The 13,230-nt window shown below is 50.0% G+C and overlaps 1 protein-coding gene across 2 annotated transcripts in view; it reads left to right on the top strand.

The window, feature by feature from the left end:
- LOC309564635 (pancreatic lipase-related protein 2-like) overlaps positions 1-13,230 on the top strand; it is an 86,809-nt gene that overhangs the window by 42,434 nt on the left and 31,145 nt on the right. For both annotated transcript variants that reach the window (XM_082269296.1, XM_082269295.1), the window contains exon 11: positions 2,328-2,439. In XM_082269296.1, coding sequence (XP_082125422.1) covers positions 2,328-2,439 — 112 coding nt within the window. The remainder of the gene's footprint in view (positions 1-2,327; positions 2,440-13,230) is intronic.

The raw sequence follows: 13,230 nt of genomic DNA on the forward strand, positions 1-13,230 counted from the left end.
AAATGGACATTTGAGTGTCTGCTGTAGGATCAGCAGTGTCGGCCCAACAGTAGGTTGGAAAGACTTCTTAGGTAGGTTCCAGCGTGAGAAGGTAGCCGCCCACAGAGGCAAGGATTTTTTTTTGTCTTTTATTTTATTTTGGCTGTTTTGACGCTTGCAATTGTATGAAGTAAATTGCATGAATAAATCAGTCTTGTTTTCAACCTCTGCTCGGCTATCTCTCTGTGAAAACGCACCCCCAAGGGGTCATCCACGCCTACCACCGAGCTAATCCCTTACAATATATATATATATATTTATATATATACTGTGTGTATATATATATATATATATGTTATATTTGTAATTTTAATAAACATGTTATATCTTTTTATTTGTGGTCTTTGTCGTTTATATATAGGCACATTTTAATCCCCATATTCAGTGTTTGGTAGATTTATTTCCACCTTTGTCTCCTTCCCTCCCTCTCCCTCCCCCCAACCCTATCAGTTGCCTACCAACCTGGTTATACAATTGTTTCACAATTTACCCCAGGGGACGGTGCCAGTTGATTTACTGTTAGACCATTTCTCTCCCTACAATCTTCATAAACTGAGTGTTTACTATGTCAGACTGTCAGTTTATGAATGGATGAGGAGTCTCTATACAGGCTTCTTATTCATTCATGTAAATTGCTGCAAAGAAAGGGACTTTCTTAAGTCCCTTCCTCTGTCTCAAAAAAAGAGATATGGGGTCTGTTTAGACTTCTGATATCTCACCAAAGACCCCCCCCCCCCCGAATAAAAAAAAAAAAAAAAATACGATCTGCTAGATGGAGGAGGAATAGGATCCACATCCATCTGTTTTTCGCAGGGCATTAAAATCAGTAGCACCTTCTTTTTATTCTACAGCTCATGTGCTTTCAGAAAATATATGATTTGGCGGGGGGGGGGGGGGGTCTTTTACAAACTCTGAAAGCTGTAAGTGAAAAAGAAAAACCTCTAGATTTTTAAAGAAACGTCTGCGTACGTCCGATTTTCTCATCTGTGACACAAGGGGGCGTGGTCTCCCGATGACGTCATCTGGCGACCACGCCCCTAATGGCTATATAATAAGCTGCAGAGACCAGAGGCCGGCATAATCGCTGAAGACGTCGGAGGAGGAGGACCGGAGGAAGAAGGACAGCCGACAGCAAATGAGCAGAAGACCGGAGAGGAGAAGACAAGAAGATTGGACAGCAGAAGGGCGGACAGCAGAAGACCCCCGGAGAGGAGAAGACAGCAGAAGACCCCCGGAGAGGAGAAGACAAGAAGGGCGGACAGCAAAAGAGCAGAAGACAGCAGAAGACCCCGGAGAGGAGAAGACAAGAAGGGCGGACAGCAAAAGAGCAGAAGACCCTCGGAGAGGAGAAGACCCCCGGAGAGGACAAGAGCCGGATGAAGATTTTTAATACATTTTCCAAAACGTCTCCTGTCGTTATTTCCATACACTGCATTTTATGGGGTGAATGAGTAGGGGTACAGTGTACCCCATACCCATTCACATAAGGAGGGGGTCCGGGATCGGGGGCCCCCTTGTTAAAGGGGGCTTCCAGATTCCGATGAGCCCCCTGCCCGCAGACCCCCACAACCACCGGCCAGGGTTGTGGGGATGAGGCCCTTGTCCTCATCAACATGGGGGCAAGGTGCTTTGAGGTGCGGGGTGCAGAGCCCCCCCTGCCCCAAAGCACCCACACCCCCCCATGTTGAGGGCGTGTGGCCTGGTATGATCCAGGGGGGGTGGGGCCGCTCGCTCGTCCCCTCCCCTTTCCTGGCATGCCGGACTGCATGCTCGGATAAGGGTCTGGTATGGATTTTGGGGGGGACCCCACGCCGTTTTTTCGGCGCGGGGCTACCCTCAAATTCCATACCAGATCCGAAGGGCCTGGTTTGGAACCTGGGGGGGAACCCCACGCCGTTTTTTTCCCCATTTTGGCGTGGAGTTCCCCCTCAAGATTCTCACAGTGCAGGTCGCACCGCAAGTCGGATCACCCCGATCCGACCTGCGGTGTGACTTCCATTCAAATCAATAGGGAACCATTGATTTTGAATGGAGGCAGAAAAAAACGCTGCTAACAGCTACTGTGGCCAAACGTGCAATAACGCTAGTAGAAAAAGCTACTGAAAGCACGTTTTTACAGCTGCTGTTTCCCGGCGTTATGTAAACAGCTTTGGAGCAAGTTTTTATGACGCCCTGTGTGCATGGAGCCTAATTGTGTCCCGAGGACCAGGACTGAAATGTTGGTAAACATGGATTGCACAACTGTGTCAGGTGACCAAATATAAATGAAACCTTCTTCCTTTCTACAGGTTTTAGATACAAAATTTCGGTGTCTCTGGTCGGGAAGGAAAAGATTTCTGGAAAAATATACATATCGCTGTTCAGTGATCACATTTCCACCCCAGAATATGAAGTTGTACAGTAAGTATTATTTAAAAAAAAATAAATATTGTAAAAATCTGTGCCAGGAAATGAAATGAAAAATGAAAGGCAGGATAGGAATTAAACGTAAAGGGTGCAGCTCTCCATGTGGTGCCCCCAATTCACAAAATACTTGCTCCCAGGTTGTAAACCTGTTTGCTGATACTTCCTATGAACTTAGAGTGGCTGTTAACCCAGATATTTACCACCTTTAAAATTAATTCTATGGTCGCAGCATACTGTTTCATTTTATGACATCAGCAACAATACAGAAAATAGTTATTTTTGAAAATCAAATTTAAGCTTACTTGAGAAATTTCCTTTCATGTTGTGAGTACTGTCTGCTGCTGGCAGTCTCTTTCCACAACTTCCTGGATTCCCTGCATTATTTGCAGCTTTTCTAAGGAAAATCCCATGGTACCTTGCTGCCTGCAAGCTGTCCTGCTCTGTGAAATGTGTGACACATAGGTGCCTACTCACAAGGTAAAGGTAAAATTTGTCACACTATTTAAAAAAGTAAATGTGTGGGGATCTTCACAAAATAAAGCCAAGTCCACACAGGCTGAATGTCGGGTGACATCGGCTGATTTAATAAAAAACTCCCGCAGTCGACCAGCTTCCAATCAGCACTCTCAGCCAATGGCAGAGAGTGCTGACCGAAGTGTTCTGGCAGGGGGTAGTCCCCCTGTCAGAACACAATAGAACAGCAGGGGGGATCGCTGTACTAACATCTTATTGTTAGTACAGGGGCTCTGACCGGAGCTGTCAGGTTTTTTTTTCTTTCAACCCGCTGAAACTAGTGGTGTGTACTAGGCCATTTTGACCATAGATATAATATACTTGTAGCACCCTCCTAGGTAGGTGCTAGAAAGTGAGTATAGTTTTTGGCTCTGTCTGCCTATCAGAGGAGCAGCAGGTAAATTCTTTATATCTCTCTGCTTAACAGGGAGCAGGATCTGTGAGTTAGGTCTGCTCAATGTGCTCAGTGTGTGATTCATGTGGTCTGAGGGAGTGTCCCCACTGGTCTAATGGGGAGGCACATTGCACAGTGGAGGAAACCTGACCAGTGGGCATACAGGCTTTGATACAGCCCCAGGGATTGGCACAGACTGTTGTCTGGGGGAATTGTGGGGTGTAGTATAAAAAGCCAGGGGCACATGTGCTCAAGGTCTTTGGCTGGTGAGCAGAGTCCTGGAAAGGGGGTGGTGGCTGCCTTCTCTTCTGCAGTGTTTGTTGCATGGTCACAGGCAGTCGGCCCGGTAAGCCAGAAGTGTGGAGCTGAACCCAGAGGTCCAGGAGAGCTGACCGAAGGAGTTGAGGCACTGGAGAATCTGGAAAGCAGTATCGTGTGTACAGAGGATTGTGCCTAAGGACCCGGTCAGGAAGTGGGCCACTCCATAGTAGAGTAGTGAGTGGACGGGTGTCAGCTGGTGGATACAAAGGGGGTACTGGGTGTGTGCCCTAAAAATAAGTACTAAGGCAACATTACCTCAGATTCATCTAGTGGCAGGATGAAGCTGCGGCCTTGCCGCATTCTCAGATAGAAGTCCTCAGCATTGTGAATAGTTCAAGTGTTGGAGTATCCCACTCATCCCTTCTCCCATCCCCTTATCAAATAAAACAACAAAAACAACAACCCCTAGAGTGTTAAGATTTTGCATGCAGTTGCTACCGGTAACCCAGGGGGACCTAAAAGTGTGAAAATCCAGCAGCCCACAAGGGGGCAGTGCTACATACTGTATAGATATAAATGATTAAGTTCCACTATGTGCCACATCCCTGGGATACAAATACAAAATATAACAATTCCCCTGGTGTTGGGACTTTAAAGGCACTTTGATCATACAACATATGGGAGTAATAATTATAAAAGAATATTTCTCTTTCGTTCATAGGCGGACACAGCTCCTGTCATTCTTGACCATTGGGTTATGCTGCCCCCTACAGGAGTAGGCCACTAGGCAGAAAAAACTTCTGGCTACAACCATAGGCAGTCCCAGGGGGTACACTCTCTCTTCCTGCCTAGTCCTTTGGTCCTGGCAACATTTTTTAGATAGGACATTTTTTAGATAGAAATTTTTTTCTTGTGAGATCTATCATCAACTGCTGGACTGGGCGACAGGCTGGATAATCTAGATCCAGTGGTCACCCCAGTCTGGCCAGCGAGCGCGTGCAGGCCTCAGCTCCACGCTAGATGGGCAGCGACATAGCCCCATTGGACGGGGGTTGGCCCTGCGAGTTAAACGTCTCGTCCTGAGTCGCAGCGTTCCTCCTGGCCAACAGCCCCCCATTTCGTTAAAGAGGAGGATCTGTCTGTAGCGGTGCCCTCCTGGTATGGTGAATAGCTGTTCCCCCTCTATCCCTGGAGGGTTTCGGGGTGGATGTGGGCCCCTCCTTGGGTCCATTGGGTTCCCCTCCTTCCTGCGGGCACCCCCCCTTGCCAAGTCCCTCATCCTGACCCCCCCCTTCACATACTGTATGCTGGGGATGTATTTTTTTTGGGTGGCCTGGCCACTTTCCTGGGGTGGAGGCAAGGCGCTAACTGGCGATAGGGGGCCAGGGGAGGTAACCGCCGGCAACCTGACAATCGATTGTGCAGGGGGGTTATACCTGGTGAGGTCCCCTGCCAGGGCCCCCTGTCCTGCCTGGATCTGTCCTGAGGCCTGGTCTCCCAATTCTAGATTCCTGTATGCCTCGTGGTGCAGCGTGGGGCTGCCATTTTGTTGTAGCCTGTGTATTCCTATACACAGTGGACGTGTTTGTGTAGTCAAGCGGCCATTTTCTTGTGGTTTGCTATTGCAAATAGCGGCATCCATGACAGTGAACCCTATGGGCAGCGATTTCGGTGGTGGGAGCCCCTCCTTATCCCCTGGTGGTGACTCCTGTATCATTTAGCTTCCTGATTGCTGCACGTGTAGTGCAGATTTTCCTGGTGGTTGCAGGTGCCTGTGTTGGCGGGTGCTGAGTCTGGTGTGGTCCTCTCGCTCTCTCCTGAAGATCGTTCTGTGGCTTGCACTTGGCGACCGGGTAGTGCTGCTAGCATGGTGGGGGCTGCCCCTAAGTAAGGTGTTTACACCTTTTTGTGGGGTCCACCTGGTGACTCATGGAGTCTTTGGAGCACGTTTCCCCCCTGATCCCCTCTCTGAGGCTGAGGGGCCCTCCGGGTCCCAACCATCCATCCATGCACTGACAGCAGTCCTGGAGTCCATTGTTCTCGGGAGGTGGCTTGCGGGCGACCGGCTAGCAAAAAGCACCCTCCACCTTCCCCTGCCTCATCTGTCTCATCAGATCCTGAATCTGATTCGGCAGCCACGGACGTGGGTCACCCTTCTGGGTCTGTGACCATGTGTCTGGAATCCTCTGATAGTGAGAATGGTTCCTGGATGTCTGCGACCGCGCACGAAAAGGTGCTGTGGATGCACTGATTGTATCTGTGCGTGAGACCCTGAAGATGGAGGACGCAGCTGAAGCTGCGACGGAGGCGCTGGTACCCTTTGGCACTCACAAGCCATCCAGAGCGGCAAAGATGTTTCCTTTCCCAGCCTATTTTGACAGAATTGGCGCTAAAGAGTGGGGACGACCAAAGTGTCCCCGTGGGATTCCTAAGCATTTTGCTAGGCGTTACCCCTATGAGGAGTCCCTTTTTTAAGAAGTGGACTGTGCCACTAGTGGTGGACCCTCCGGTTTCCAGATTAAACAAGGCAACCATGATTCCAGTTGAAGAGTCCCTGGCCTTTAAGGACCCGGCTGACCGGAAGGCAGAGGCTGTGGCCTGCACTATATACACCTTAGCTCAGTGGTTCTTAACCTTGTTGGATGTACTGAACCCCACCAGTTTCATATGCGCATTCACCGAACCCTTAATTGGAAAAATAAAATATGATTTTTTCAAATTCAAAACATAGGTATATATTATTTTAGGTATATATTTATACATAGGTGAACAAAATGAACAAAACCATTAAAATATGATTTTCACAAAAAAACATAATAATGAATATTTACTGCAAATTAGTGTCTTCAGAGACCAGTTCAGAAATGCGCGGCTTTATCTTGGCAAGTGCCACTCTCATGTCATTTTCGCAACAAAGTCTGTTCCTTTTCTTTGTTTTTATGTCCAGCATCCCCCCTTACAGCAGGCCAGAGTGAGGTGAGGTCCCGTCCCCCATATAGATCACCCCCTTTACAGTAGGCCAGGGTGAAGGGGATCTATATGGGGGACCCCGGATCTCACCTCACCCTGGCCTGCTGTAAGGGGGTGATCTATATGGGGGACGGAACCTCTCCTCACCCTGACCTGCTGTAAGGGTGGATCTATATGGGGGACCTCTCCTCACCCTGGCCTGCTGTAAGGGGGGATCTATATGGGGGACCTCGGACCTCACCTCACCCTGGCCTGCTGTAAGGGGGGATCTATATGGGGGACGGGACCTCACCTCATCCTGCTGTAAGGGGGGAGATCTATATGGGGGACGGGACCTCACCTCACCCTGGCCTGCTGTAAGGGGGGATCTATATGGGGGACCTGGTCCCCCATATAGATACCCCCTTACAGCAGGCCAGGGTGAGGTCCCCCATATAGATCCCAGGTCCCCCATATAGATCCCCCCTTACAGCAGGCCAGGGTGAGGTCCCGTCCCCCCTATAGATCTCCCCCCCTTACAGCAGGACAGGGTGAGGTGAGGTCCGGACCCTGGCCTGCTGTAGGGGGGGATCTATATTGGGTACCCCAGAGTGACCTAGCCTCACCCTGGCCTGCTGTAAGGGGGGATCTATATGGGGGACCCCAGAGTGACCTAACCTCACCCTGGCCTGCTGTAGGGGGGGATCTATATGGGGGACCTCACCTCACCCTGGCCTACTGTAAGGGGGGATCTATATGGGGGATCGATAGATACCCCCTTACAGCAGGCCAGGGTGAGGTCCCCCATATAGATCCCAGGTCCCCCATATAGATTCCCCCCTTACAGCAGGCCAGGGTGAGGTGAGGTCCCGTCCCCCATTTAGATCTCCCCCCTTACAGTAGGCCAGGTTCCCCATAAAATAGATCCCCTTTACATAGTCTTCTTAGTGTTCTCACACAGTCAGTCAGACAGTCAGTCACTAGACTAGTACAGCCAGTACTACTCCAGTCCTTCCTTTTTTTCACCTGTGTCCAGACTCCCGATCACAGGCTAGGTTTTCCTCCTGCAGGCTGCAGCACCACTGTCACCACTGGCTCTCTGGCCTCTGACCTGCCGGCTTCTTCTGCTGCTGCGGCTGCCTGGCCTGGTGGTTCTCTCCCACGCTGCGCTGGGCGGCTGCTGCATGGGTTAGTCCCTCCCCCAGACAGTCCCTCTGCACAGCCAGCAGTGAGAGCGAGCCAGGGGCAGAGAGAGCTGCGAGTGCGAGCAGACTCAGTGGGCGGCGGCGGCCAGCCTATAATGACAGTGAGTGACATGACACTGCGGAGCAGATGCACCCCCCCCAGATGTTGCGCCCGGTGCGGTCACCCCCCCTGCACCCCTCACACTATGCCACTGGATGTTATGTATTTCCGTGATGACGGCGTGGAGCGGGAGCGGAAGGACATGCCCAAAACTGGAGAAATAGTCTCTGACAGCGAAGTGGTACTAGCGGAGGGTGTGCTGAACCCTTGAGACTGACCCACCGAACCCCTGGGGTTCGATCGAACCCAGGTTAAGAACCACTGCCTTAGCTGGTTTGGCAATGAGACCAGTATTTACTATTGCCCTGGTGTCGCAAACTCTGACCGAGTGGGTAAGCTCCTGCGCCCTGACCTGGAGGGAGAACCTTAAAGAGAGCTCCCCTCTGCCTTTGCTAAGCTGACAGACCAGCTAGTCCAGGGGCTGCAGTTTATCTGTGATGCCTCTTTGGATGCAGCTCCCCTGATTGCTCGCCTCTGTTTTGGCGGCGTATCTTTTGACTCAAATGCTGGTCTGCGGACCAGACTTCTAAAAAGCCCTTGACTGATCTTCACACAACCGAATGACCCAAGCGCTCACTCTGATGGGGATGACAGGCATGCCACTCTTCTCAGGCAGGGGACTCCAAACATAGGTAAATGAAAGAAAAAAGGGGGCGCAAGCACCTAGTGCATTACCTGTGGACACCTTTAAAAGGTTTATTAAAATGTCAAAGACATACTCACAGACATGAAGAGTAAAATCGCATATAGAGAATCAGCCACATGTGGAAATGAACATGTCCCTGTAATTGGACCGCTGACGCATAATTTGAAAAGAGTAATGTTAGCCAATGATGCATGTAGAGTCAAATCACTGGGGGATCCATGGTCCCACTTACTGAGCTATGTATATGTATACTATGTTCTTGAGGCTTCTTCAGTATCCCAGCTCTGGGGGCCATCCCCCCCCCCTGCCGCATCGATCCCCCCTGGCACGGGATCAATCCCCCCGACCACTCCGGGAGTCCCCACATCCTCTGTCCCACGCCGTGCTGTCTCCACTTCCCGGTCCCGGAACGCACGCTACTCGCTCTGCGCTCCGGAACCTGTAGTGTCCAGGGGTGGAGTAACCTTGGCTCAGAAAGTAACACCCCTCTCCAAACTAAGGGTGAGCCGAGTACACCAAGGACAGCAAGTCACTTCCAAACCCGAGGGGCTGGAAGCAAGCAGTCAGGGCTGCTGTTAGAAATCGCGGGGCCCCTTACAGACTACCTGGCAGGGCCCCTCAAGAAAATATTAAAGATATATTTAGCTAAAATTACAACAAAATCACTATTATCAGACACAAATATAACATACCTCGCATAATTCCTGCTAAATCTAAAAAAAAAAACTATGTTAAATAAAAAAGAAGATGAGAGGAGAAAAATATACAGGCTGGGCAGTTGGAGCTCAGTGATCCGAGAGAGAGAGAGAAACAAAGTTACAATTTACAAATAAACTCATGAGCAGAGATAAGTGCTGGGAGGGGGGGGGGCCCACACAAGGGAGGGGGATTAGTGAGATACGACTGTCTCTTTCTCAACAGATAAAAGCTGATAGCAGGGAGGGGGACAGATCAGATTCAGGTGCTGGAGGAAGATTTCTGTAATTGTTGTCCATCACTAATCCCCCCTCTCTGTGTGGGCCCCCCGTGTGCTCGGGCCCCCTGCAAGAGGGCTGGTGGTCCCCCCCTATCAGCGGCCCTGCAAGCAGTCACCACGGGGGAGGGAGATGAGCTCCACACATAAGAGTCTGGCGGAACACGCCGGACAACAGAATACCCGGGGATAAAGCGTCCAAAAAATGTGCTAAAGGATAAATCAATGGAACCTTATGTGGTCAAAAATATGTAATAATAGCAAATCATTAAACTGAGATCAAAGAATGGGAATTCTACATGTAATAGTGTATATGTGGATCAATGCATAAATATAATGACGAAGATGCTGGGAAAAAAAAAAGAAGGGGGCAGAGGGAGGGGGTGTTCCAGGAAGTCATTCGGCCTGGCTACAAGATCGAGTTTTGCTCTTGTCCCTCGGAAAGGTTTTTTCCTTCCAACCTTCCCCTGTCCCCAGACCGGTTACAGGGTCTGTTTGGGGCGGCATAAGACCTGTTCCTTCAAGGGGTGATTGTCCCAGTTCCGACTTTGGAACGTTTTCAGGGTTTTTACTCAAGCCTGTTCACAGTCCCCAGGAAGGAAAGCAAAGCATGTCCAATCCTGGCCCTCAAGACACTAAACTGCTTTGTGCGGGTACAGAAGTTCAGAATGGAGTCTATTTGAACAGCGGCGGCATCCCTGCCTCAGGGGGATTTCCTTGTCACCAGCGTTTTTTTTGCTTTGCTGTGGGAGGGGAGTTCAGCTGGATTCAGAATTTTCAGAAGTCTGCACTGGTTCCGTCCACAAAGCTGGATTATTTGGGCCTGTTTCTGGACTTGGCCATAGCCAGAGTGCTCCTTCCTCTGGACAAACTCCAGAAATTGCAGACTGCAGTTCGCCTCCTGCTGTCAAAAAAATGGTCATCCCTCCAGACTTGCATGCGAGTGCTGGGCCTGATGGTATCTACCCTCAAGGTGGTTCCCTTTGCACAGTTGCATATGAGGTCCCTGAAAAGGGAGATTCTGACCATGTGGGACAAGACTCCACAATCTCTGGACAATCGGATCCGGTTGAGTGGGGGAACAAAGGAGTCCCTGATATGGTGGTTTCGTTCTCCGGTGCTTCGACTGGGAAAATCCTTCCTTCCCTTGAATTGGACAGTGGTCACCGGGAATGCCAACCTGTCTGGCTGGGGAGACGTCCTCGGCAAGCATTCTGCTCAGGGAATCTAGACGCTGGAACTGTCCAGACTACAGATCAATGTCTTGGAACTCCAAGCGATCAAACTGTGTCTGGATCATTGGACGGATTGTCTTCAGGGATGCCCAGTGCACCATGGCTGTGGCTTATGTCAATCACCAAGTGGGCACAAGAAGTTTCCTGGCAGCTCTGGAGGTAGCCGGCATTCTAAGGTGGGCAAAATGGTTAGTTCCAGTACTCTCTGCCGTACACATTCCCGGGGTGGAAAAATGACAGGCGAATTACCTCAGTCGGCATTCGTTGGACCAAGGGGAGTGGTCCCTTCATCCGGAGGTGTTTCATCAGCTGTATCTCCGGTGGGGCGCCCCCGAGGTGGATCTGTTGGCGTCTTGGCTCAACAGAAAGATGCAGAGATTTGTGGCGCAGTCAAGGGATCCACTGGCGGATGCCACAGACACGCTGGTGGCCCTGTGGGGTCAGTATCGTCTGATCTACGCCTTCCCTCCTCTCAAGCTTTTGCCCGACTCCTACGCAGGATCAAGGCAGAAGGGATTCCGGTCATCTTAGTGGCTCTGGGCTGGCCTCGTCGGGCTTGGTATGCCGAGCAAGTGCGGCTGGTCACCGACGTTCCTTGGAAGTTTCCTCTCAGGGAGGATATGCTGTCCCAAGGACCAATCCTCCATCCTGCTTTACAGTTGCTGTCTTTAATGGCTTGGCTGTTGAATGCAAGGTGCTAAAGGATAGAGGTTTGTCTGAATCTGTGGTTCCTACGTTGTTAAAAGCTAGAAAATCTTCTTCTACGTTGCATGGTGTGAGACTCTTGGGGTTCATTCTCGCTCCTTCTCGGTGGCTTGGATCTTAACCTTCCTTCAACGGGGGGTTGAACAGAAATTGGCCTTGAGTACCATCAAGGGCCAGGTATCGGCCTTGGCGGTCTTTTTCCAAAGACCTTTGGCCACACACTCCCTAGTGCGTACTTTTCTTCAGGGTGTCCGACATTTGGTTCCTCCAGTGTGGGCTCTGTTGACGCCTTGGGGTCTTAATTTGGTGCTTTCAGTTCTACAGAAGCCTCCTTTTGAAAATATTTGGGAGATTCCCCTGCTTACGCTGTCCCAGAAGGTGGCCTTTTTGGTGGCTATCACCTCTGCGCGCAGGGTGTTGGAACTGGCAGCGTTATCATATCGTTCACCTTATCTGGTGATTCACAAGGATAAGGTGGTGCTTTGACCCTGTCCATCATTCCTTCCTAAAGTGGTCTCTGACTTTCATTTGAATGAAGAGATTGTGTTGCCTTCCCTGTGTCCCAGGCATAAACATCCGAAGGAAATTGCCTTGCATGGCTTGGATGTGGTCCGGGCAATTAGGGTGTACCTGGCAGCTACAGAATCTTTGATGAAGTCAGACTCTATTTGTGCTCATGGATGGACCTCGCAAAGGGTTGTCTGCTTCCTCTGTGACCATTTTCTAGATGGATCAGAGAGACGGTGGTTCAAGCCTATTCCATCAAGAGTCAGGTTCCTCCTTTCCTTGTCAAGGCACACTTTACTAGGGCGCTTAGTGCCTCCTGGGCCTTCCATCATCAAGTGTCAGTGACGCAGGTTTGGAAGGCGGGCCACCTGGTCATCAGTGCACACTTTTACAAAGTGGATGTGTTGGCTTCCTTTTGCCGCAAAGTTTTGCAGGCTGCTGTTTAAGAGGACCTGATCCTCTTTGAGGGTGTATTGTTTTGGTTGAGCCCCTGTTGCCTGGTTGGCTACTGTTTAGCCTTGGAAATTATTTGCTCTTTCCCACCTCTCATGTTTAACACTGCTTTGGGACGTCCCAATGGTCAAGAATGACAGGAGCGGTGTCCGTCAATGAATGAAGGAGAAAATGGGATTTTTGACTAACCGTAAAATCCATTTCTCTGATGTTCATTGACGGACACAGCACCCACCCCTCTGTGGAGTTATAATTCTCCTGACACTGCTTGTAACAAAACTGAGTGACTATAGCAGGAAGAGGGAGTACGGGTGTGGCCAGAATTTTTTTCTGCCTAGTGTCCTACTCCTGTAGGGGGCAGCATAACTCAATGGTCAAGAATGACATGAGCTGTGTCCATCATTGAACATCAGAGAAATGGATTTTACGGTAAACCAAAATCTCATTTTTTTATTAATACACCATGGAATAAAAAACTACAAAAAACAGTGTATACATGGTAAGGACAGCTATAGAAACACCAACTGTGAGAGACAACGATAATATGCTATAGCTTCCTCTACTCTACGTGTTTCAGAGAATGAATATCTCCTTGTAAGATTCTGGTACCTTTGGTACCCTTATTTACCATTTTCCTTTCAACATTGCGTCCCACCTTTCTAGTTAGGTGGAACGCATACACCTTTAAGACGGATGACGTCATCGCTGAGCGCCGCTGAGCGGCTATTTCAATCGCCGGCGTTCTCTCTCACGTTGTTCGTTCAATGTGTGCCTACATGCTTACAAGCCTTGTCTTGCTGTCGGAACCTCCAGCTATTTGCCTTTACCTGGAACAGACCGGAAC

Source organism: Pelophylax lessonae (assembly GCF_965119305.1).
Source record: "Pelophylax lessonae genome assembly, chromosome: 9".
NCBI lineage: Eukaryota > Metazoa > Chordata > Amphibia > Anura > Ranidae > Pelophylax > Pelophylax lessonae.